General features: G+C 45.2%; 1 protein-coding gene across 11 annotated transcripts in view; it reads right to left on the bottom strand.

The window, feature by feature from the left end:
• Positions 1-310: 310 nt before the first annotated feature.
• Positions 311-25,873, bottom strand: part of cux1b (cut-like homeobox 1b) — a 174,090-nt gene continuing 148,527 nt past the window's right edge. For 9 of the 11 annotated variants that reach the window (XM_036965636.2, XM_036965639.2, XM_036965638.2 and 6 more), the window contains one exon: positions 9,096-21,867. In XM_036965636.2, coding sequence (XP_036821531.2) covers positions 21,411-21,867 — 457 coding nt within the window. In that variant the 3' untranslated portion in view covers positions 9,096-21,410. Of the gene's footprint in view, positions 1,691-1,812; positions 1,878-1,965; positions 2,047-2,353; positions 2,411-3,163; positions 3,251-3,944; positions 4,062-5,656; positions 5,764-7,561; positions 7,632-7,868; positions 8,006-9,095; positions 21,868-21,944; positions 22,069-25,873 lie in introns of those variants that run through there. The other 2 variants (XM_036965643.2, XM_036965642.2) reach the window with 2 other exon arrangements.

Here is a 25,873-nt window from a genome sequence, read left to right as displayed (position 1 = left end):
CCTGTGATGCAATATGACAGAAAAAAAAACGTTTTATCCCATACTGTGACAACATTCACTTTGACATCGTCCACTGTAACATTAAGCATTGATGTGACATTGAACATTCTGGCACCACTTATTGTGACATCACTCACTGTGACATCATTTTGACATTGTGACATCATTTTGACATTGATCATTGTGACGTCATTATGATTGACATTGTAACATCCATATAAATTGATTATATTTCTATGACTCCCTGCTTAAATAAAGGTGAATCATTCCACATATTGTGACATCTCTCATTGTGACCAAAACACACAGGTAAATGCATAGAGTTTATTTAGAATGATAGCGAATGGTGATGAGAGTGATATATGGTTTGCAGCTCAAGTTAATACATGTCCTAACAGCAAGTGGAGGGAGGAGGTTGGAATATAGGAATCTATTTCATCATAACAGTCAATCACATGAGACTCAGCAATCCTTCAGGTGAACTACTGCAACAGAAATCACGACCTGGGTGATGGTCATCTGTCCAAATCCATCAATCTAGGAGCCAAAGACCCCTCAATGCAACCACATCACCCCTATTCATCTGACTGAAAACAATGTCCCTGCCTGGACACCCACCCTAAGAAAACAACAGCATGTCATGACACAGATACACTTCAACATAAGATACAAGTTAAACCATACTGCCAATCTAGTTCAATTCAGACATTTATAGCAATTACAGGTGCTGTGATAATTCAGATTTATAGCAATTACTGTGATAATTCTTCACATTTTACTGAACTATGTAATCTCAAAGAGGGAAATGTCAAAGCCAAAGATGGGAACTTCATCTTTAAACATTATCTCTTAAGTTGTATAGCAATTGTAATACTCAAATCCTTTCACAAATACACACGTACTTTCACAATATTCCTCAACACCCTAAAAATGACCCGAATCAAAGGACAACAAAACACCCCTCTTGTCAATCACTTCTTCGTTCATCAAAATCATTTGTTTAATAATATCAGTATTGGAGACTACAGGCTAGGACAGAATATAGCAAAACTAAACATATTGATCCCTTTGTTACTAGGAAATGGTAAGATACCATCGTTAAATTCAAATTAAACTTTAATCCATTTCTATCAAAAACAGATTCTCAACTTCTCTTAAAAATTATTGTCTTTAGTTTATTAACGTTATTCTTTAACATATCAATATTAAGGTAGCAGAGGACTATCCAAGACCTTAGACGGATAGTTTACACTTTAAATCAAAGTTTGACATTTTCACACAACATGGTCTAAGGTATGACAAAATGTCTGACAAACGTGGTTAAATTCTCTTTCATAAGCAGTTAGTTTCTATGCCTTGACACTGGGGAGAGAGCCTAAGGGGATTTTTCTGACAGCCTGACTAGCCAACGTCGATAAACTGACCTTTACATAAACCCTAACCTTAACCAAAACTCTTAACCTAATTGGAAAATTAAATATGAGTTTGCATGTCAGCCACCTCCCTTTAGTCCCCCCCCCCTCCCCCAAAGCAGAGAGAAAGCACACCCCACAGTGGGCAAAAGCAGCTACTGGAGAAGATAAAGCTGCTCTTCCAGTCTGCCCTTAGTCTCGCCACGACTTGTTGACATCCCGGTTGACATCACAGGTTGTCCCCGTTCTCATGGAAACGATGTAGGTGATCCGAGTACCTGGCAGACGGACAGAAGGGAGGGGATTGAAAGAAGAAGAGATGGAGAGAATTTAAAGGCAAAGCCTAACCTGACACCGCTGTTCTGCTAGCGGGGGGAGGAAGACCGAATTAAGTACTCACTTCTTAGCACAGAAGGCAGAGCAGTCTCGACCGATGCTCTCACTCCAGGCAGTCTTATACAGCACCTGAGAACACACACAAACACACGTTATGACATCGGCACCGACATCTGTGAATCGCCGATGGGGTGGTGGGAGGTGAAAGGTTACATACCAGGAAGACCAGGCAATGCAGGAAGAGGGTGTAAAAGAAAGCAATGGTTCTGGCCATCTTGTTGGAGAGAATACCACGACCCTAAAACACATGGGTGAATTACTACCGTTTGTTCACACATATGTATCTGTGAACGAATTAAAGTCAGTTGTCAACCCATCCCTTATGGGATTAATTGACGCATAAACAAACATTAGAATAATTCACTGTGTTAATTAAATGATCATTCTTCTTCTGGTGTTCTCCTCATTTTTACTCTCTCTCTCTTTTTACTCTCGCATAAAGAGTAAAAAAATGTAAGATAAAAATCTATACATAATAGTAAATTATATCCCTAGATCAGTACAATAACATACAGCCCCTGTGTGTGTGTGTGTGTGTGACTCACCAGGCTGAGTGTAACCTTGTCCCAGGGGCTGAGGCTCAGGTATCTGCGCTGGCGTTCCTGTAAACACACATGATGTCTCAACAACAACACATACCAATACACATCAACACATACTGACCAATACACACTGACCAATACACATCAACACACACTGACCAATACACATCAACACACACTGACCAATACACATCAGCACACACTGACCAATATACTGACCAATATACTGACCAATACACATCAACACACACTGACCAATACACATCAACACACACTGACCAATTAACATCAACACACACTGACCAATACACATCAACACACACTGACCAATACACACTGACCAATATACTGACCAATACACATCAACACACACTGACCAATACACATCAACACACACTGACCAATACACATCAACACACACTGACCAATACACATCAACACACACTGACCAATATACTGACCAATATACTGACCAATACACATCAACACACACTGACCAATACACATCAACACACACTGACCAATACACATCAACACACACTGACCAATACACATCAACACACACTGACCAATACACATCAACACACACTGACCAATACACATCACCACACACTGACCAATACACATCAACACACACTGACCAATACACATCAACACACACTGACCAATACACATCAACACACACTGACCAATACACATCAACACACACTGACCAATATACTGACCAATACACATCAACACACACTGACCAATACACATCAACACACACTGACCAATACACAATCTGCCTAAAGTGTGTGTGGTTGTCCTCACCCTCTTGCTGAAGGAGGCGAAGGGGTCCAGTCTCTCCTCATACTGGGAGGAGTAACGCACCGTAACCGTGTCATCACTGCCTCCAGCCTATAGGGGGAGACAGATCAGTCAGTCAGGAAGTCAGTCCAGCCTATAGGGGGAGACAGATCAGTCAGTCAGTCCAGCCTATAGGGGGTTACAGATCAGTCAGTCAGGAAGTCAGTCCAGCCTGTAGGGGGAGACAGATCAGTCAGTCAGTCCAGCCTATAGGGGGTTACAGATCAGTCAGTCAGGAAGTCAGTCCAGCCTGTAGGGGGAGACAGATCAGTCAGTCAGTCCAGCCTATAGGGGGAGACAGATCAGTCAGTCAGGAAGTCAGTCCAGCCTGTAGGGGGAGACAGATCAGTCAGTCAGGAAGTCAGTCCAGCCTATATGGGGAGACAGATAGAGTAAAAGGTGAACAATTTCCGAGTAGGTTCCTCTGGAGGAACCTACTCACCCCGCCAGGGTAGCTCTGGAGGAAGATACTCACCCTGCCAGGGTAGCCTCTGGAGGAACCTACTCACCCTGCCAGGGTAGCCTCTGGAGGAACCTACTCACCCTGCCAAAGGAACCTACTCACCATGCCAGAGGAACCTACTCACCCTGCCAGAGGAACCTACTCACCCTGCCAGGGTAGCCTCTGGAGGAACCTACTCACCCTGCCAGGGTAGCCTCTGGAGGAACCTACTCACCCTGCCAGGGTAGCCTCTGGAGGAACCTACTCACCCTGCCAGGGTAGCCTCTGGAGGAACCTACTCACCCTGCCAGGGTAGCTCTGGAGGAACTTGATCTTCTCGTAGAGTTTGATGTTGTCGGCACGCAGGCTGTCCAGCTCACTCTGCAGGGCCTGCATGGTCACCTGCACGGAACGACTCTCCTTGAGGACACAGAGAGAGGGAAGGGGGGTAAGAAAGAGGGTGGAAAAGTCTGTGTGTGTCTGTGTGTGTGCGCGCGCGCGCGCGCATGTGTATATATTAGAGGTCGACAGATTAATCGGAATGGCCCGATTAATTAGGGCCGATTTCAAGTTTTCATAACAATCGGAAATCGGTATTTTTGGGTGCCGATTTCGCAGATTCTACATTTTTTATACCTTTATTTATCTAGGCAAGTCAGTTAAGAACACATTCTTATTTTCAATGACGGTCTAGGAACAGTGGGTTAACTGCCTTGTTCAGGGGCAGAACAACAGATTTTCACCTTGTCAGCTCGGGGGATCCAATCATGCAACCTTACAGTTAACTAGTCCAACGCTCTAACCACCTGCCTCGTTGCACTCCACGAGGAGCCTGCCTGTTACGCGAATGCAGTAAGAAGCCAAGGTAAGTTGCTAGCTAGCATTAAACTTATCTTATAAAAAACAATCAATCAATCATAATCACTAGTTAACTACACATGGTTGATGACATTACTAGTTTATCTAGCGTGTCCTGCGTTGCATATAATCGATGCGGTGCGTATCGTTGCTCCAATGTGTACCTAACCATAAACAATACACAGAAGTATATATTTTTAAACCTGGATATTTAGCTAAAATAAATCCAGGTTTAGCAGGCAATATTAACCAGGTGAAATTGTGTCACTTCTCTTGCGTTCATTGCACCCAGAGTCAGGGTATATGCAACAGTTTGGGCCACCTGGCTCAAACTTCATTCAAACAGCACTTTCGTGAGTTTTGCCAGCAGCTCTTCGCTGTGCTTCAAGCATTGCGCTGTTTATGACTTCAAGCCTATCAACTCCCGAGATGAGGCTGGTGTAACCGAAGTGAAATGGCCAGCTAGTTAGCGGGGTGCACGCTAATAGCGTTTCAAACGTCACTCGCTCTGAGACTTGGAGTAGTTGTTCCCCTTGCTCTGCATGGGTAACACTGCTTTGAGGGTGGCTGTTGATGTGTTCCTGGTTCGAGCCCAGGTAGGAGCGAGGAGAGGGACGGAAGCTATACTGTTACACTGGCAATACTATAGTGTCTATAAGAACATCCAATAGTCAAAGGTATATGAAATACAAATTGTATAGAGAGAAATAGTCCTATAATTCCTATAATAACTACAACCTAAAACTTCTTACCCGGGAATATTGAAGTCTCATGTTAAAAGGAACCACCAACTTTCATATACTCTCATGTTCTGAGCAAGGAACTGAAACGTTAGCTTTCTTACATGGCACATATTGCGCTTTTACTTTCTCCTACACTTTGTTTTTGCATTATTTTAACCAAATTGAACATGTTTCATTATTTATTTGAGGCTAAATTGATTTTTATTGATGTATTATATTAAGTTAAAATAAGTGTTCATTCAGTATTGTTGTAATTGTCATTACAAATAAATAAATAAATACATATATATATATATTTTTTTTTAAATCGGCCGATTAATTGGTATCGCCTTTTTTGGTCCTCCAATAATCTGTATCGGTGTTGAAAAATCATAATCGGTCGACCTCTAGTATATATATATGAGTGGGACTCACAGCCTCCAGTTCCTGGTTGCGTGAGCGGAACCTCTCTCTCTGGCTGGAGATTATGGAGAGGAGAGAGTCCATCTGGCCTTGAGGCAGCTCCCCTTGGGGGGCCATACCTGGGAGGGGAGGACACCCAGCACCGTTATATACACACCCAGCACCGTTATAGACACACCCAGCACCGTTATAGACACACCCAGCACCGTTATAGACACACCCAGCACCGTTATATACACACCCAGCACCGTTATAGACACACCCAGCACCGTTATAGACACACCCAGCACCGTTATAGACACACCCAGCACCGTTATATACACACCCAGCACCGTTATAGACACACCCAGCACCGTTATAGACACACCCAGCACCGTTATATACACACCCAGCACCGTTATAGACACACCCAGCACCGTTATAGACACACCCAGCACCGTTATAGACACACCCAGCACCGTTATAGACACACCCAGCACCGTTATAGACACACCCAGCACCGTTATAGACACACCCAGCACCACCCAGCACCGTTATAGACACACCCAGCACCGTTATAGACACACCCAGCACCGTTATAGACACACCCAGCACCGTTATAGACACTCCCAGCACCGTTATAGACACACCCAGCACCGTTAGACACACCCAGCACCGTTATAGACACACCCAGCACCGTTATAGACACTCCCAGCACCGTTATAGACACACCCAGCACCGTTATAGACACACCCAGCACCGTTATATACACACCCAGCACCGTTGCAGACACACCCAGCACCGTTATAGACACACCCAGCACTGTTATAGACACACCCAGCACCGTTATAGACACACCCAGCACCGTTATATACACACCCAGCACCGTTATATACACACCCAGCACCGTTATAGACACACCCAGCACCGTTGTAGACACACCCAGCACTGTTATATACACACCCAGCACCGTTATATACACACCCAGCACCGTTATATACACACCCAGCACCGTTATAGACACACCCAGCACCGTTATAGACACACCCAGCACCGTTGTAGACACACCCAGCACCGTTATATACACACCCAGCACCGTTATAGACACACCCAGCACCGTTATAGACACACCCAGCACCGTTGTAGACACACCCAGCACCGTTATATACACACCCAGCACCGTTATATACACACCCAGCACCGTTATAGACACACCCAGCACCGTTGTAGACACACCCAGCACTGTTATAGACACACCCAGCACCGTTATAGACACACCCAGCACCGTTATAGACACACCCAGCACCGTTGTAGACACACCCAGCACCGTTGTAGACACACCCAGCACCGTTATAGACACACCCAGCACCGTTATAGACACACCCAGCACCGTTATAGACACACCCAGCACCGTTATAGACACACCCAGCACCGTTGTAGACACACCCAGCACAGTTGTAGACACACCCAGCACCGTTGTAGACACACCCAGCACCGTTGTAGACACACCCAGCACCGTTATCCCCGTTATAGACACACCCAGCACCGTTATCCCCGTTATAGACACACCCAGCACCGTTGTAGACACACCCAGCACCGTTATCCCCGTTATAGACACACCCAGCACCGTTAACCCCCGTTATAGACACACCCAGCACCGTTATCCCCGTTATAGACACACCCAGCACCGTTGTAGACACACCCAGCACCGTTATCCCCGTTATAGACACACCCAGCACCGTTAACCCCCGTTATAGACACACCCAGCACCGTTATAGACACACCCAGCACCGTTATAGACACACCCAGCACCGTTATAGACACACCCAGCACCGTTATAGACACACCCAGCACTGTTATATACACACCCAGCACCGTTATAGACACACCCAGCACCGTTAACCCCCGTTATATACACACACAGCTCCTACAACATACCTGTAAACATGGCAGTGGCCTCTCTGATTGGCTCAGGGATGCTGTCAATCATGCTGGTCAGGTCAGACCCCTGGTGGAGAAAACATTAAATCAATCTTTATTTAAAGTGCATTTAAATACTGTACACTAATAAGAACAGATTAGACATGGAGTCATTTGGGGTTCAGGACCCGATTCGGACTTAGGTCAACTTCTCTCGTCTGAATAGGGACCTATGTGCATCCCAGTGATGGGGAGACTAACACCAGTCTCGTAGTGATGTCACAGGGTCAGGGTCGATGAAAGGTCAGAGAGGTGAAAGACAAACCTCAGCATCAGGGCGTGACAGGGAGGACATGGTCTGGATGCTGCTCAGGTCGTGTTCCAGTTTGAGGATGAGCTCCTTCTGCTCGGCGCTGGTCCGGACCGCAGACGAGAACTCCAGCTGCAGGTCTGCGTAGCGTCCTGCGGAGGGAACACGTGGAGACAGACGACAGCCGGTTAAACACACATCATTATAGATCATCAGTGCTTAGGCTTACAATACGTTCAATTACATCGGTATGTTCTGGTCATATGTAGCTCCCCAGTCAGTCACTTAGCGGTTTTCAGACGTCAACAGCCGCGGGTCTCGATTACTCCACGAGACATTTTACCTAGGCTTCTGAAGAACACAGGACCAAACAGGTTCTGAAGGACACTTACCAAACAGGTTCTGAAGGACATTTACCAAACAGGTTCTGAAGAACGCTTACCAAACAGGTTCTGAAGAACGCTTACCAAACAGGTTCTGAAGAACGCTTACCAAACAGGTTCTGAAGAACGCTTACCAAACAGGTTCTGAAGAACGCTTACCAAACAGGTTCTGAAGGACACTTACCAAACAGGTTCTGAAGGACACTTACCAAACAGGTTCTGAAGGACACTTACCAAACAGGTTCTGAAGGACACTTACCAAACAGGTTCTGAAGGACACCGGATGGAACAGGTTCTTGTCTGAGTTCTGTCCTAACTGGCTTGTTGGTTGAAATGACACTTTCAAAGTGAGGCTTCTGCCTAAAATGTCTCTCTCTCTCTGTGTCTGTCTCTCTGTGTTTGTGTTTCTGTCTCTCTGTGTGTGTGTGTCTGTCTCTCTTGCTCGCTCTCTGTTCTGTGTGCGTCTCTCCCTCTCTGTGTGCGATGTCATTTTAAAAAATGATTATTATATTTTTGAACCCTCAAAGTTCCAGAATGGGGTGAAAATGTCAGCCATATTGTTCAGGGAGAAATTCAAACCCGTCTTACTGGAACGAATGGCCCTAGAGGCATAATCCTGATTTAATGTTTACATTTTAGTAATTTAGCAGACGCTCTTATCCAGACCGACTTACAGGTTAAGTGCCTTTACTCAAGGGCACATCGGCAGATTTCCCTTTTAGTCTGCTCGGGGATTCGAACCAGCGATCTTTCGGTTACTGGCCCAACTCTCTTAACCACTAGGTTACCTACCGCGCCATTCCCATCCTTCAGTAGGGAATGAGATGGCAGAAACTTCAAACAAAGACAACACCATCTGTGTTTGTATAAAAGAGATTTACTTCAATTATTACACCTAGGGTGCACGTGAATAATCCTAATAACAACACTACATTGTTTATTACAGTGATATTGCTTCTCCATGTTGTGTAAGGGACTGTCTTACAGCGCTGAGAACAGACAACATGACAGAAAAATATTCAACGGAAACAAGCAAAACCCAAGGCAAGGCCAATGAAAGCAGGTTCAGAAAAATGTTTGGAGCAACCCAAGTGCTAGCTAGGGAAACTAGGATCTCCTAGCCATCCTTTAACAACCATACAAAACACCAACCTGGTCTCAGAGCATTTCGTATTTTTCTGTACGTAAATCCGAGACAATTCAACATTTTGATGATATGATATGTATGGTATTACATTTGTGGATGTCCATCACCGAATTCGTATTACATGTTACGAATTTGCAAAACGTACAATGTTACGAATTAACAAAACGCTAAAGTTGTCTGTGAGGAGATTCGAACATCGCAACCTTTAGGTAGCTAGACGTTCGCGTTATATGCCCACCTGTAACATATTTTACTAAATGGAGTGTCACGGATTTACGCACAGAATAATACGAAATGCTCTTGAGACCGGGTTGAATACACTGAAACACAAACAAGTGACTGGGATAGGATGAGAAGACTTCAACAACACATTGTTGCTGACTGAAATTAACAAATTGTAACGCTTCACTCTGAACTGACACAAACAAATGATTGGTTCAAGCCACCTAAAGCATATTAAAGCTTTGTGAAGAGGTAAGGATGAACCTCCTCTTTTCATTTTGGTTTACAACTTACTCTGTGCTGATCTCAAGAGTGGGAAAAGGTGTAGGGAGAATTTGGGCAAGACGTTTCTCACCAAAAGTTCACTTCAACCAAAGTTTCATTTCATCTTAATGGCTGATATCATATTGATAAGAATATTAAATAGAAAGTGTCTTAGCTTGTGAATGATATGTGGATTTTGTGCAGTGAACGGAACAACCTTTTCGTTTGGTTGAGATTTTAACTTGGGGGGGGGGGGAAAAAAATGCTTAATCTCTGTATACAACTGCTTTTTCACAAAGACCCAGTAGTGTGTTCTGGTCAGAAAGAATACCAAGAGACGTTCAAGTGGACATGGTAATCTCATTATGGGAATCCATTGTCCAAACCACAAGTAGCCAGCTAATGACTGGACAGCATGCCAACTCAATAAACAGGAAGTCAGTCCAGTGCAGGGTTGGGGGTCAATTCCATTTAAATGATAGTTTATTCAGGAAGCATACTGAAATTCCAATTATCTTCAATGCTTTTAAAAAAAAATTGGGAACATTTAGAATTTGGTTTACTTTCTGAATTGACAGGAATTTAAATGGACTTGACTCTAACCCTGGTCCAGTGCCTTTTACTAACTGGGCCCTTCTACCCAGTCTCCTCGTCCAGCTACTGACAGACCAGAGCCAGTAGAGACAGACAAGGTAGAAACAAAATGATTATGTTCATGTACTATATATATATATATATATATATATATATATATATATATGAATGAGAGGTGTGAGTGTCAATAAACAGCCTTAAATAGGAGAGTTCCATCAGGGGCATAAACACGGGCCCGAACATTCCCCAGTGTGATGTGTTTTGTGCTGTGATGTGAGAAAGAGGAAGTGTGTGTGTGTGTGTGTGTGTGTGCGTGTGTATACCAATGATTCTAAAAGTATTTTCCTTCTTACAAAAAAATCCACTTCAATAACATGTCTTTTAAAAAGCATTAGAAAACAGAGCATTGTTTTTTCCTAGTCCTGATATGGAGCCCAGTGCTGCGGTCCAGACCGCCTCTACAACCACACACACAACTAACAACTACTACTTCAATAGAACGAACAATAGCAACGTTTTACAACTTCGGGAGACACTAACATGATATACAGTCTGTTGCATCTGTACAGCGTTTTATACAACAGTGTATAGAATCATCTGATTTAGCTTTATAGAAAAATATCTGTGGATGGAAAATTCCTGAATTACACCCCCCCCCCCCCCCCATCCCCCCCTCCTCCACCTCCCCCACCAAACAAAATAAATCCAAAAAATCCAATCAAATCAGACAATAACATCAACTTGTTCAGCTGTAAAAGCCAGATTAGAATATTTATCACAAAACAACCTTTCCCCATCTTCCCATCAGACACTGCAGGCTGAACCTCGTACAGTCTAATTTGAAAACTTGATTTAGGCTTCCAGAAAGTGACCCGATCCGTCTAGAGGAAACTGACTGTGTAAATAACCAACCCAAAACACAGATCCCCTTCTACACAGAATCTCTTGAATGCCACCAAAACTTGACCCTTTAAATTTTTGACAGAAAATATGTTGAGAAACAAAAATAAGCTAAAAAATTTTTTTTTTTTAAATACAAAGATGACAATCGGTGCAATATGTTCCTACAGTCTTCATGAAAAATGATTAGAGAGACCGGTCTATTGGCAGTGGCTGAGGAGAGAAACACAAGATAAATGCCTTTAACCTCTTAAGGTATGTAGGGCTACATACCATTGGACATCAGGGGAGTAGGGCTACGGGTCATTGGACATCAGGGAGTAGGGCTACAGGCCATTGGACATCAGGGAGTAGGGCTACAGGCCATTGGACATCAGGGGAGTAGGGCTACAGGCCATTGGACATCAGGGGAGTAGGGCTACGGGTCATTGGACATCAGGGAGTAGGGCTACAGGCCATTGGACATCAGGGGAGTAGGGCTACGGGTCATTGGACATCAGGGGAGTAGGGCTACGGGTCATTGGACATCAGGGAGTAGGGCTACAGGCCATTGGACATCAGGGAGTAGGGCTACAGGCCATTGGACATCAGGGAGTAGGGCTACAGGCCATTGGACATCAGGGGAGTAGGGCTACAGGCCATTGGACATCAGGGAGTAGGGCTACAGGCCATTGGACATCAGGGAGTAGGGCTACAGGCCATTGGACATCAGGGGAGTAGGGCTACAGGCCATTGGACATCAGGGGAGTAGGGCTACAGGCCATTGGACATCAGGGAGTAGGGCTACAGGCCATTGGATATCAGGGAGTAGGGCTACAGGCCATTGGATATCAGGGAGTAGGGCTACAGGCCATTGGACATCAGGGGAGTAGGGCTACATACCATTGGACATCAGGGAGTAGGGCTACAGGCCATTGGACATCAGGGGAGTAGGGCTACAGGCCATTGGACATCAGGGGAGTAGGGCTACGGGTCATTGGACATCAGGGAGTAGGGCTACAGGCCATTGGACATCAGGGGAGTAGGGCTACGGGTCATTGGACATCAGGGGAGTAGGGCTACGGGTCATTGGACATCAGGGAGTAGGGCTACAGGCCATTGGACATCAGGGAGTAGGGCTACAGGCCATTGGACATCAGGGAGTAGGGCTACAGGCCATTGGACATCAGGGGAGTAGGGCTACAGGCCATTGGACATCAGGGAGTAGGGCTACAGGCCATTGGACATCAGGGAGTAGGGCTACAGGCCATTGGACATCAGGGGAGTAGGGCTACAGGCCATTGGACATCAGGGGAGTAGGGCTACAGGCCATTGGACATCAGGGAGTAGGGCTACAGGCCACTGGATATCAGGGAGTAGGGCTACAGGCCATTGGATATCAGGGAGTAGGGCTACAGGCCATTGGACATCAGGGGAGTAGGGCTACATACCATTGGACATCAGGGAGTAGGGCTACAGACCATTGGACATCAGGGGAGTAGGGCTACAGGCCATTGGACATCAGGGAGTAGGGCTACAGGCCATTGGACACCAGGGAGTAGGGCTACAGGTCATTGGACATCAGGGAGTAGGGCTACAGGCCATTGGACATCAGGGAGTAGGGCTACAGGCCATTGGACATCAGGGAGTAGGGCTACAGACCATTGGACATCAGGGAGTAGGGCTACAGGCCATTGGACATCAGGGGAGTAGGGATACGTTGTAATGAGATGTCATCATGCAGATGTAGGGAATACCGTAGCACAGTAACCCTGATTCCTTTCTGAAATCCTGATTAATCAAGAAATATATATGGACTTAGAACTCTGGGAATGCTTTTGGTTTTTAACCAACGGTGAGAGGTGTGAAATGATGTCAAGAGATTGGCTAAGGAGACGCAGTATAATGAAGGGTTTAGAACCAAGTCCCCTGGGTGCTGCTGGCTAAGTGTTGTCGCTAAGGGTTGTTGCTAAGTGTTGTCGCTAAGGGTTGTCGCCAGGCATTGTAAGTCAAACACAGTATAAAGAAGCAGTGTTGTGCTGGGCTGCAGGTCATGAGTAAAGAGCCTGTGTTTGGTTTGGAACCACGTGTGAAAGGCGTACATTTCCCAGAGTTATTTGGAGTGCTGAGCTGAACAGGAGGGGATTGCTTAGCAGTCTACAGTGAGTCTATGGATGGGTCTGTTATGGCTGCTATGGATACGGGCCGTTTCTACCGATGCAATAACAGCAGTATTACTATATCAGATCAATCAGTAACTGTGTTATGATGGATGGATAATGCTTTGGAGCTAGGCGAGGTCGTACAGTCTGTAATGTATGGAACAGACGACATAAGGGACACGACTGTGTAAAAGAACACTTCCTTATTTCCTGAAATATATACTCTTTCAATCTCAATTCGGGCAGAGATGATTCTCCCGGGGCCGAGATCAGTCAAAACTAGTTGTCATAAGTCTTTCCTATCACCAGACACCATTTTGACAAAACATACCCACTAACAGGAAAAGGAAACGGCAACAACAGGGTACAGTGATTCTTCTAAAAGCCCCCGACTTGTACATCAAGGACGCCTGTACGACTGAGTTTTATTGCACTGTGTTCTTCAGACGGCATCGGTGTAATGTGGCGCCAACGACACACCATCAGACATGAGCCATTGGGAGATATAGATACTCCGATCTAGGAGATAGTGCCAAGAGATACCCTCCGATCTAGGGGATAGTGTCAAGAGATACTCTCCGATCTAGGAGATAGTGCCAAGAGATACTCTCCGATCTAGGAAAGGGTTTCTTAAACTATAGGTGGGGACCCAAAGCGGGCACTCGGCAAGTGAGGTGGGTCCCGAATTATGAGAATACATCTAGAAATCACATACTATTTCTTCTTAATTTGGGTCGTTGTAGGATGATTTTGGTCACGGGAAGATGGTCAATTTCGCATTTGGGTCTTGAGCTGAAAAAAGTGTGTAGAACCCCCTAATCCAATAGATGGTTCTTAGCAATATTCTGTGATTTTGGATAATAGTGCCAAGAGATATTGTGTAATCTTGTCTTGCAGATGTATCGTTTGATTCAACGATAAAGAGCATAAGCGTCGTGAGGGAAAGAGTCAATGCCTGAGTGTGTACTGTAGAGGTCATGTAGAGGTCATGTAAATGGTACTGTAGAGGTCATGTAAATGGTACTGTAGAGGTCATGTAATGGTACTGTAGAGGTCATGTAATGGTACTGTAGAGGTCATGTAAATGGTACTGTAGAGGTCATGTAATGGTACTGTAGAGGTCATGTAATGGTACTGTAGAGGTCATGTAAATGGTACTGTAGAGGTCATGTAAATGGTACTGTAGAGGTCATGTAAATGGTACTGTAGAGGTCATGTAAATGGTACTGTAGAGGTCATGTAAATGGTACTGTAGAGGTCATGTAAATGGTACTGTAGAGGTCATGTAAATGGTACTGTAGAGGTCATGTAAATGGTACTGTAGAGGTCATGTAAATGGTACTGTAGAGGTCATGTAAATGGTACTGTAGAGGTCATGTAAATGGTACTGTAGAGGTCATGTAAATGGTACTGTAGAGGTCATGTAAATGGTACTGTAGAGGTCATGTAAATGCCACTGTAGAGGTCATGTAAATGGTACTGTAGAGGTCATGTAAATGGTACTGTAGAGGTCATGTAAATGGTACTGTAGAGGTCATGTAAATGGTACTGTAGAGGTCATGTAAATGGTACTGTAGAGGTCATGTAATGGTACTGTAGAGGTCATGTAAATGGTACTGTAGAGGTCATGTAAATGGTACTGTAGAGGTCATGTAATGGTACTGTAGAGGTCATGTAAATGGTACTGTAGAGGTCATGTAAATGGTACTGTAGAGTTCATGTAAATGGTACTGTAGAGGTCATGTAAATGGTACTGTAGAGGTCATGTAAATGGTACTGTAGAGGTCATGTAAATGGTACTGTAGAGGTCATGTAAATGGTACTGTAGAGGTCATGTAAATGGTACTGTAGAGGTCATGTAAATGGTACTGTAGAGGTCATGTAAATGGTACTGTAGAGGTCATGTAAATGGTACTGTAGAGGTCATATAAATGGTACTGTAGAGGTCATGTAAATGGTACTGTAGAGGTCATGTAAATGGTACTGTAGAGGTCATATAAATGGTACTGTAGAGGTCATGTAAATGGTACTGTAGAGGTCATGTAAATGGTACTGTAGAGGTCATGTAAATGGTACTGTAGAGGTCATGTAAATGGTACTGTAGAGGTCATGTAAATGGTACTGTAGAGGTCATGTAAATGGTACTGTAGAGGTCATGTAAATGGTACTGTAGAGGTCATGTAAATGCCACTGTAGAGGTCATGTAAATGGTACTGTAGAGGTCATGTAAATGGTACTGTAGAGGTCATGTAAATGGTACTGTAGAGGTCATATAAATGGTACTGTAGAGGTCATGTAAATGGTACTGTAGAGGTCATGTAAATGGTACTGTAGAGGTCATGTAAATGGTACTGTAGAGGTCATGTAAATGGTACTGTAGAGGTCATGTAAATGGTACTGTAGAGGTCATGTAAATGGTACTGTAGAGGTCATGTAAATGGTACTGTAGAGGTCATGTAAATGGTACTGTAGAGGTCATGTAAATGGTACTGTAGAGGTCATGTAAATGCCACTGTAGAGGTCATGTAAATGGTACTGTAGAGGTCATGTAAATGGTACTGTAGAGGTCATGTAAATGGTACTGTAGAGGTCATGTAAATGCCACTGTAGAGGTCATGTAAATGGTACTGTAGAGGTCATGTAAATGCTACTGTAGAGGTCATGTAAATGCTACTGTAGAGGTCATGTAACGGTACTGTAGAGGTCATGTAACGGTACTGTAGAGGTCATGTAACGGTACTGTAGAGGTCATGTAATGGTACTGTAGAGGTCATGTAAATGGTACTGTAGAGGTCATGTAAATGCTACTGTAGAGGTCATGTAAATGGTACTGTAGAGGTCATGTAAATGGTACTGTAGAGGTCATGTAAATGGTACTGTAGAGGTCATGTAAATGGTACTGTAGAGGTCATGTAAATGGTACTGTAGAGGTCATGTAAATGGTACTGTAGAGGTCATGTAAATGCCACTGTAGAGGTCATGTAAATGGTACTGTAGAGGTCATGTAAATGCTACTGTAGAGGTCATGTAATGGTACTGTAGAGGTCATGTAACGGTACTGTAGAGGTCATGTAAATGCCACTGTAGAGGTCATGTAAATGGTACTGTAGAGGTCATGTAAATGGTACTGTAGAGGTCATGTAAATGGTACTGTAGAGGTCATGTAATGGTACTGTAGAGGTCATGTAAATGGTACTGTAGAGGTCATGTAAATGGTACTGTAGAGGTCATGTAAATGGTACTGTAGAGGTCATGTAAATGCCACTGTAGAGGTCATATAAATGGTACTGTAGAGGTCATGTAATGGTACTGTAGAGGTCATGTAATGGTACTGTAGAGGTCATGTAAATGGTACTGTAGAGGTCATGTAAATGCTACTGTAGAGGTCATGTAAATGCTACTGTAGAGGTCATGTAATGGTACTGTAGAGGTCACGTAAAAGCAACGGAAAAGACACATCCAATAAACTTCACAATTCCTCAATATACAAACGTATGAGAACTAGCTACATCTTGTAAATATTACCCACAATACTGCCGGCAGTCTCAGCCCCCCCCCCCCCAAAGTCCTTGCCCTCAGGTAATCCATTATGCAATAAAAACACCAAGTCAGATAATAAGCCGTTAGATGCACGATACAGCCGAATAAAAACCTAACTATACGTACGATATGACCATACAAGGAGTCTACAGTAAAATAATATCACACTACTTCATGATGCTAATAATAATAACAACAACAACAACCCATAAAACAGCTTATAGTAGAAATGGTGAGTGGCAGTTGTGCACTGTTAAGTGTGTGCAAGTACGAACGAGAAACGACCCCCATTCAGAACATTAAAAACACACACACACACACACACACGACAGAGAGGCAGTGGGGCTGACAGGCACTAAGAGAGGATGTTTATGGAGGGGTAAGGGAGGGAGGGAGGGAGAGACAGGTAAGGGAGGGAGAGAGGGAGAGAAAGAGAGGGAGGGGTAAGGGAGGGAGGGAGAAGGGTAAGGGAAGGAGGGAGAGAGGGGGAGGGGTAAGGGAGGGAGGGAGAGAGAGGGGTAAGGGAAGGAGGGAGAGATGGGGTGGGAGAGATGGGGTGGGAGAGGGAGGGACGAGAGAGAGGGAGGGAGGGGTATGGGAGAGACGAGAGGGAGGCAGGGGTAAGGGAGGGACGAGAGGGAGGGGTAAGGGAGGGAGAGATGGGGTGGGAGAGATGGGGTGGGAGAGGGAGGGACGAGAGATGGGGTGGGAGAGGGAGGGACGAGAGAGAGGGAGGGAGGGGTAAGGGAGAGACGAGAGGGAGGGAGGGGTAAGGGAGGGACGAGAGGGAGAGGGAGGGGTAAGGGAGGGACGAGAGGGAGGGGTAAGGGAGGGACGAGAGGGAGGGGTAAGGGAGGGAGAGAGGGAGGGGTAAGGGAGGGAGAGAGGGAGGGGTAAGGGAGGGAGAGAGGGAGGGGTAAGGGAGGGAGAGAGGGAGGGGTAAGGGAGGGAGAGAGGGAGGGGTAAGGGAGGGAGAGAGGGGTAAGGGAGGGAGAGAGGGAGGGGTAAGGGAGGGAGAGAGGGAAGGGTAAGGAAGGGAGGGAGGGAGAGAGGGGGTGAGGGAGAGAGTTTTCATAAAGGTCTAAACCAATAGGTGTACAGTACTAGCTACAGAATGTACAAACACAGCATACAGCTGCCGTACACTCCATGTGACCCATAGTCTAGTGTGACACCGTGTGGAGTAGAATAGGGTGTGTGTGGAGTAGAGTAGGGTGTGTGGAGTAGAGTAGGGGGTGTAGAGTAGAGTAGAGTAGGGTGTGTGGAGTAGAGTAGGGTGTGTGGAGTAGAGTAGGGTGTGTAGAGTAGAGTAGAGTAGGGTGTGTAGAGTAGAGCAGGGTGTGTGGAGTAGAGTAGGGTGTGTGTGGAGTAGAGTAGGGTGTGTGGAGTAGAGTAGGGTGTGTGTAGAGTAGAGTAGGGTGTGTGGAGTAGAGTAGGGTGTGTAGAGTAGAGCAGGGTGCGTAGAGTAGAGTAGGGTGTGTAGAGTAGAGTAGGGTGTGTGGAGTAGAGTAGGGTGTGTAGAGTAGAGTAGGGTGTGTGGAGTAGAGTAGGGTGTGTAGAGTAGAGTAGGGTGTGTAGAGTAGAGTAGGGTGTGTGGAGTAGAGTAGGGTGTGTGTAGAGTAGAGTAGGGTGTGTGGAGTAGAGTAGGGTGTGTAGAGTAGAGCAGGGTGCGTAGAGTAGAGTAGGGTGTGTAGAGTAGAGTAGGGTGTGTAGAGTAGAGTAGGGTGTGTAGAGTAGAGTAGGGTGTGTGGAGTAGAGTAGGGTGTGTAGAGTAGAGTAGGGTGTGTGGAGTAGAGTAGGGTGTGTAGAGTAGAGTGTGTAGAGTGTGTAAGTAGAGTAGGGTGTGTAGAGTGTGTAGAGTAGAGTAGGGTGTGTGGAGTAGAGTAGGGTGTGTAGAGTAGAATGTGTAGAGTAGAGTAGGGGGTGTAGAGTAGAATGTGTAGAGTAGAGTAGGGGGTGTAGAGTAGAATGTGTAGAGTAGAGTAGGGTGTGTAGAGTAGAGTAGGGGGTGTAGAGTAGAGTAGGGTGTGTAGAGTAGAGTGTGTAGAGTAGAGTAGGGGGTGTAGAGTAGAATGTGTAGAGTAGAGTAGGGGGTGTAGAGTAGAGTAGGGAGTGTAGAGTAGAGTAGGGTGTGTAGAGTAGAGTAGGGCGTGTAGAGTAGAATGTGTAGAGTAGAGTAGGGTGTGTAGAGTAGAGTAGGGTGTGTAGAGTAGAATGTGTAGAGTAGAGTAGGGGGTGTAGAGTAGGGGGTGTAGAGTAGAGTAGGGGGTGTAGAGTAGAGTAGAATGTGTAGAGTAGAGTAGGGGGTGTAGAGTAGAATGTGTAGAGTAGAGTAGGGGGTGTAGAGTAGAATGTGTAGAGTAGAGTAGGGTGTGTAGAGTAGAGTAGAGCAGGGGGTGTAGAGTAGAGTAGAGTGTGTAGAGTAGAGTAGGGGGTCTAGAGTGGGACTTTACTATAAGCCACCTGCCTCTCTGCATGTAGACGAACACAGCAGCCTGTGTTATTGACCAAACCTGGGACTTCCAGCACAGATGATATTGACCTGTTTCCTGTTGTTCTGTCCAGTTGTCCTGATTTGTCCTGGAAATATATTTTGTGAGGAAAACATTGGCAGAGACACAACAGGTCAACAGAGCAGGTTGGTTATACAGTGAGGTGGACACTTACTAACCCAGAACAATGACAACGTTAGCTCACTACGGCGTTTCATCATATATCCCGTTTCAACTGGGAGTTAACCAAGTTTCATTTTTTTAAGTTTCAAAACGGTAACTCTTCTCTTTTTTTTAGCTTTTGTAAAAACAATTCTCTAACTTGTACTCTCTAGAGTCAATAGACTGTGCAATCTCTTAGTGGCAACCAAATTGCTGTATAAAAAAAAAAATCATCATTGGAGGACACTAGGGAACAACAAAAAGGTGGTTCCCTCTTCCGTTGAGTGGTGATCCTGCAGCTCAGCACCATCACATGGCTGCTAGCAGGACCACACAGGGCGTGGGTCATTCTTCCCTCAGTAACTATGGAAACTTGGCCTTTTTTAGGTTTGATTCTTCTCTTCAGCTGAATCATCTTGATCCTCAGACGCACACAGACACACACAGACACACACAGACACACACAGACACACACAGACACACACAGACACACACAGACACACACAGACACACACAGACACACACAGACACACACTGGAGTAACAAGGTTAAAAAGCCACGGGAACCCTTAAAACAACACACATCAGTGGAGCGAGAACAAGGCAAAAGATTTGCAACAGTCACTGGACAGTGTGGGGGGAAAGAGGTGGCTGGGCTCACTAGGTGAGGTCACTAGGTGAGGTCACTAGGTGAGGTCACTAGGTGAGGTCACTAGGTGAGGGGAGTTCTGTGGGACAGGACACTAGGTGAGGTCACTAGGTGAGGTCACTAGGTGAGGTCACTAGGTGAGGTCACTAGGTGAGGGGAGTTCTGTGGGACAGGACACTAGGTGAGGTCACTAGGTGAGGTCACTAGGTGAGGTCACTAGGTGAGGTCACTAGGTGAGGGGAGTTCTGTGGGACAGGACACTAGGTGAGGTCACTAGGTGAGGTCACTAGGTGAGGTCACTAGGTGAGGTCACTAGGTGAGGGGAGTTCTGTGGGACAGGACACTAGGTGAGGTCACTAGGTGAGGTCACTAGGTGAGGTCACTAGGTGAGGTCACTAGGTGAGGGGAGTTCTGTGGGACAGGACACTAGGTGAGGTCACTAGGTGAGGTCACTAGGTGAGGTCACTAGGTGAGGTCACTAGGTGAGGGGAGTTCTGTGGGACAGGACACTAGGTGAGGTCACTAGGTGAGGTCACTAGGTGAGGTCACTAGGTGAGGTCACTAGGTGAGGGGAGTTCTGTGGGACAGGACACTGAGTTGACAGGGGGGGAAAAAAAAATTGGATCTCTTCTAAATTAACACATTAAAGAATTCTCCTCCTGTGAGTGCGTCCATCCATCCTTTAAAACAGCCCCAGCTCAGCCTGCCTTCCTGCCTGTCTGTGGTGCAGCCTGCCAGTAACTGATGGTGTTCGGGGGTACAGCAGGCCCTGTGGCCAGCAGGACAACTAAGTGCTTTACTCAGTAACAAAACTAAACTCAGTATTCAGAGAGCCTAGGATTCAATCCTTTTAGTCTTCTCAGAGTTCATTATATCTTCTCCTACATCTTGGTTTGGGAACCACTTCTCTCCTTTCTCTCCGGAAAGAGACTGTGTATAAAAATGGCCAATGAGCTTGGCTTTGGCTGTTGCCCTCTTCTGTTCAATAGGAGAAGACCAGGGCGAGGGTCAAAGGGCAGAGGTTGTGAGGTCATGAGAAGGGGGTGTGAAGGGAGGGGGGGGATTCAGAACTCCCACTCAGATGGGTCTTCCTTGCCGGCAGCCTTCTCCAGTCTGTGGATGATATTGTTGAGGTTGGCAGCTTTTTTCTTGCGCAGGGTATTTTCCCTGGGGTTCCTAGCCGGGGTTGAGGTGTGACTGGCTGGGGCTGAGAGAGAGAGACCTGCCTCAGGGGGACCGAAGAGGCTGCTGCTGCTGGAGCCCGGCCCGGCCGAACCTGAGGTAGTGCAGTTTCTCGGGACAGGGGATCCACCTGACACCCCAGCTTCAACCCTGACCTCCATGTCCTGGTCTTCAGGGGCCTCTTTGTGATCCTCTGGCCCTGTAGGCCTCCGGTGGCGACCCTCCACCGTGCCATCGGACTCTGTCCCGTCACAGCTGTCCCCCTCCCCTGCTTTAGCTGCTGCCGCTGACCCTGCAGCCTGAATCTCCTCTATGAAGAGCTCCCTGCGGATACGAGACCTGGGGAGGGATGGAGAGCAGGGGGTTAATGACTAGGTCTACGAAGAGCTATCTGCGGATACGAGACCTGGGGAGGGATGGAGAGCAGGGGGTTAATGACTAGGTCTACGAAGAGCTATCTGCGGATACGAGACCTGGGGAGGGATGGAGAGCAGGGGGTTAAAGACTAGGTCTACGAAGAGCTCCCTGCGGATACGAGACCTGGGTAGGGACGGAAAGCAGGGGGTTAACTTCTTTAGGGTAGGGGGCAGCATTAAACTGCCTTCTACTCGGGCCCAGAAGATAGGATATGCATATAATTAGTATAATTGGATAGAAAACACTAAAGTTTCCAAAACTGTTAAAATAATGTCTGTGAGTATAACAGAACTGATTTGGCAGGTGAAAACCTGAGAAAAATCCATTCAGGAAGTAGGATTTGTTTTGTTGTTGTAGTTTTCTATTCAATGCCATTACAGTATCCATTGATTTAGGACTCAAATTGCAGTTCCTATGCCTTCCACTAGACAGTATTCAGAATTTTTTTCAGGCTTGTATTCTGAAAAATGAGGGATTAAGAGCCGTCTGAATGAGTGGACCCTGCCGTGTCACAGAGCCTTTTCATTTAGCGCGACCGAGTGCGCGCCTTTTCTTGTTTACCTTTTATATTGAAGACGTTATTGTCCGGTTGAAATATTATAGATCATTTAGGCTAAAAACAACCTGAGGATTGAATATAAACATCGGTTGACATGTTTCTACAAACTTTACGGATACAATTGGGATTTTTTGTCTGCCTGTTGTGACTGCGTTTGAGCCTGTGGATTACTGAAGAAAATGCGAACAAAATTGAGGTTTTTGGATATAAAGAGATTCTTTATCGAACAAAAGAAACATTTATTGAATAAATTAATGTCTTCTGAGTGCAAACATATGAAGATCATCAAAGGTAAGGGATTAATTTTATCTCTATTTCTGACTTGTGTAACTCTTCTACTTGGCTGGTTACTGTTTGTAATGATTTGTCTGCTGGGCTATGTTCTCAAATAATTGCATGGTATGCTTTCGAACTAAGGCATTTTTTTAATCTGACACCGTGGTTGGATTCACAAGAAGTTAATCTTTAAACCTATGTTTAATAGTTGTACCTTTTCTGAATTTATATAATTAGTATTTCTGTATTTGAATTTGGCGCTCTGCAATCTCACTGGATGTTGGCCAGGCTAACGTCCCACATACCTGTTACTGTAATTTAATTATGCCAATGTGTTTTCATTAATTGAAAACCCTTAATCTATTTTATGAGAATTTGTAAGATTCTTGTTTGCATAAAATAGAGGGAGACCAGCCATTTCAATAATAGGTAACAGAATATATTCTCGGAGTGCGCTGCCACGTTACCACGAGCAACAGTTTATATACAATACCATGACGTCATTTCATTGCTCAACAGAATCCCCTCCTCCAGACCGGGTCAAAGGGAACTTTAAAGGTTCATTCTGAGTTCATTCTGACCCCCCTAGCACATACACAGGACACACAACACAACTGAATTAACTTTTGACCCATCAACATTATCGATCACCACTTAGCTGACAGTTCTAATTAACAGAAAACCTAGGAATGCACTCACTTCCTTATCTAAAACACCCCAGAGCTCAGTTTCGTCGGTTCAACCATAGGTTAACTACCTTATCTGTTTACTTAATCCACAAACCATTTCTTTCTTCCTAGTTGTAATGGTGTTCATTAACTTTAATTACTCCTTGTCCGTGTCACACAATCCCTTCTTATGAACTCATATTGTTAATCAGATATAATAAAACAGAGTATAAGTTTACTTAGTTACAGTTCCATTTAAAATGATTTGTTCAGTCATTTAATCATAATTTCCCCAACAATACCCTAGAGACGTTAAAGACTAGGTCTATGAAGAGGGGAGGGACGGAGAGCAGACTCCTCAAACACAACTGGACATCATATGTCAACCAGAAGACCGTAAGTAGAAGTAGATTTGAACTAAACAGTCACCAACTCCACCGTGTGTAATATAATATCACAACATATGTAATATCACAACACTAGGTTTCACAGCAACAGAACAGACATGGTCTAATGAATTAGTTATAGCTCTGTTCCTATCCCACACAGGACTCTTAATTAACATATTTCACTGGTGCTATCAACTTCAAAGACTTAGAAGCACCACATGAAATTTAAGAGCACCAGAAAATAAGATGTATTAAATTGATTGCGATGGAGCCAATATTGGGCCTAATTGAATTCTAGCTGCTTTTTAAGTACATGTTGTGTACTACAAACCAATATGTAACACCGTAAAGAAGTTGGTCTAGTTTATTATAAAAGCCGAAATGTTCATACGAATACATGTCATTGAAATTACAACGTCATTTGTGGAATATCAGGTTTCTAGATTTTGTAAAAAAGTAATTTTCCATTATTATTATTATTTTTTTAACCTTTATTTAACTAGGCAAGTCAGTTAAGAACAAATTCTTATTTACAATGACGGCCTACCCCAAAACCCGGACGACACTGGGCCAATTGTGCGCCGCTCTATGGGACTCGCAATCAGGGCTGGTTGTGATATGTAATGTAAATCCAAGATGGCGTAGCAGTCGTACGAGTGTTTGTCTTGTCCCGTGTAAATAGTCTGATCTCCATTTTTCTCGTATATATTTCAATCTCACTTTCCACCTACGCTCTAAATATACTTTCCTGCAACCCGCCTCACCCAATGCGGTACGCATCTGCTATTTTTAAACTTCATAACAGGAACCTCCATTAGAAGCAAGCCAGCTAACGAGCTACTAGTCATTGTTAGCCGCGGCTAGCGGCCTTCACCTTTAGCTCGGACAACAACCAGCTTTAGCTCGGTCAATACCTGCCAGTCTGCACAGCGCGATATCAACCCAGAGCATATCGGACTGCTTTTCTCCACCACCAGCTAATTCGTGGGCTACAATACCTGTTTGACAATTTGACAATCCATCGAGACTGGTCTGCGGATGTAATTGTCCGATGTGGTTTCAATAGGCTTTTCCATTGCGATGTCGCCGAAGATCCATATGCTAGCCCCGGCCCGCTAGCTTTCTGAACCCAGTGTCTCCCTCTCGTCTAACAAAGTTGCGACTTCCGAACGGCTCCCTGACTCACCTATTGCTGCTCATTGGACCCTATGATCACTTGGCTACACATGCCTCTCTCTAATGTCATTATGCCTTGTCAACTGCTTTTAATTCACTGTAGAGCCCCCAGTCCTGCTCAACATGCCTTAGATAGCTCTTTTATCCCACCCCCCACACATGCGGAGACCTCACCTGGCTTAACTGGTGTCTCCAGAGATGCAAGCTTTTTCACTCAAATGCCTAGGTTTACCTCCAGTGTACTCAAATCATACAATACCCTTGTCTGTACATTATGACCTGGATCTATTCTACCACACCCAAAAATATGCCCCTTTTATTCTCTGTTCCCATTGCACTAGACAACCAGTTATTTTAGCCGTACCCTTATCCTACTCCTCCTCTGTTCCTCTGGTGATGTAGAGGTTTAACCCAGGCCCTGTAGCACCCAGCATTACACCTATTCCCCAGGCGCTCTCATTTGTTGACTTCTGTAACTGCAAAAGCCTTGGTTTCATGCATGTTGACATCAGAAGCCTCCTCCCCAAGTTTGTTTAATTACTGCTTCAGCACAGTCCGACAACCCTGATGTCCTAGCCGTGTATCCTGGTTTAGAAGGCCACCAAAAATCCTGAAATTTCCATCCCCAACTACATTTTCCGTCAAGATAGAACTGCCAAAGAGAGCAGAGTTGCTGTCAACTGCAGAGAGAGCAGAGTTCTGTCAAACTATCCAGGTTTGTGCCCAAACAGTTCGAGCTTCTACTTTTAAAAATCCACCTTTCCAGAAATAAGTCTCTCAATGTTGCCGCTTCTTATAGATCCCCCTCAGCCCCCAGCTGTGCCCTGGACACCATATATGAATTGATTGCACCCCATCTA

Source organism: Oncorhynchus mykiss, chromosome 27, assembly GCF_057628025.1.
Source record: "Oncorhynchus mykiss isolate SJ-2025 chromosome 27, ASM5762802v1, whole genome shotgun sequence".
Lineage (NCBI taxonomy): Eukaryota > Metazoa > Chordata > Actinopteri > Salmoniformes > Salmonidae > Oncorhynchus > Oncorhynchus mykiss.
The sequence above is the reverse complement of the archived record's forward strand: the minus strand, read 5'-3'. Positions and strand labels throughout refer to the sequence as shown.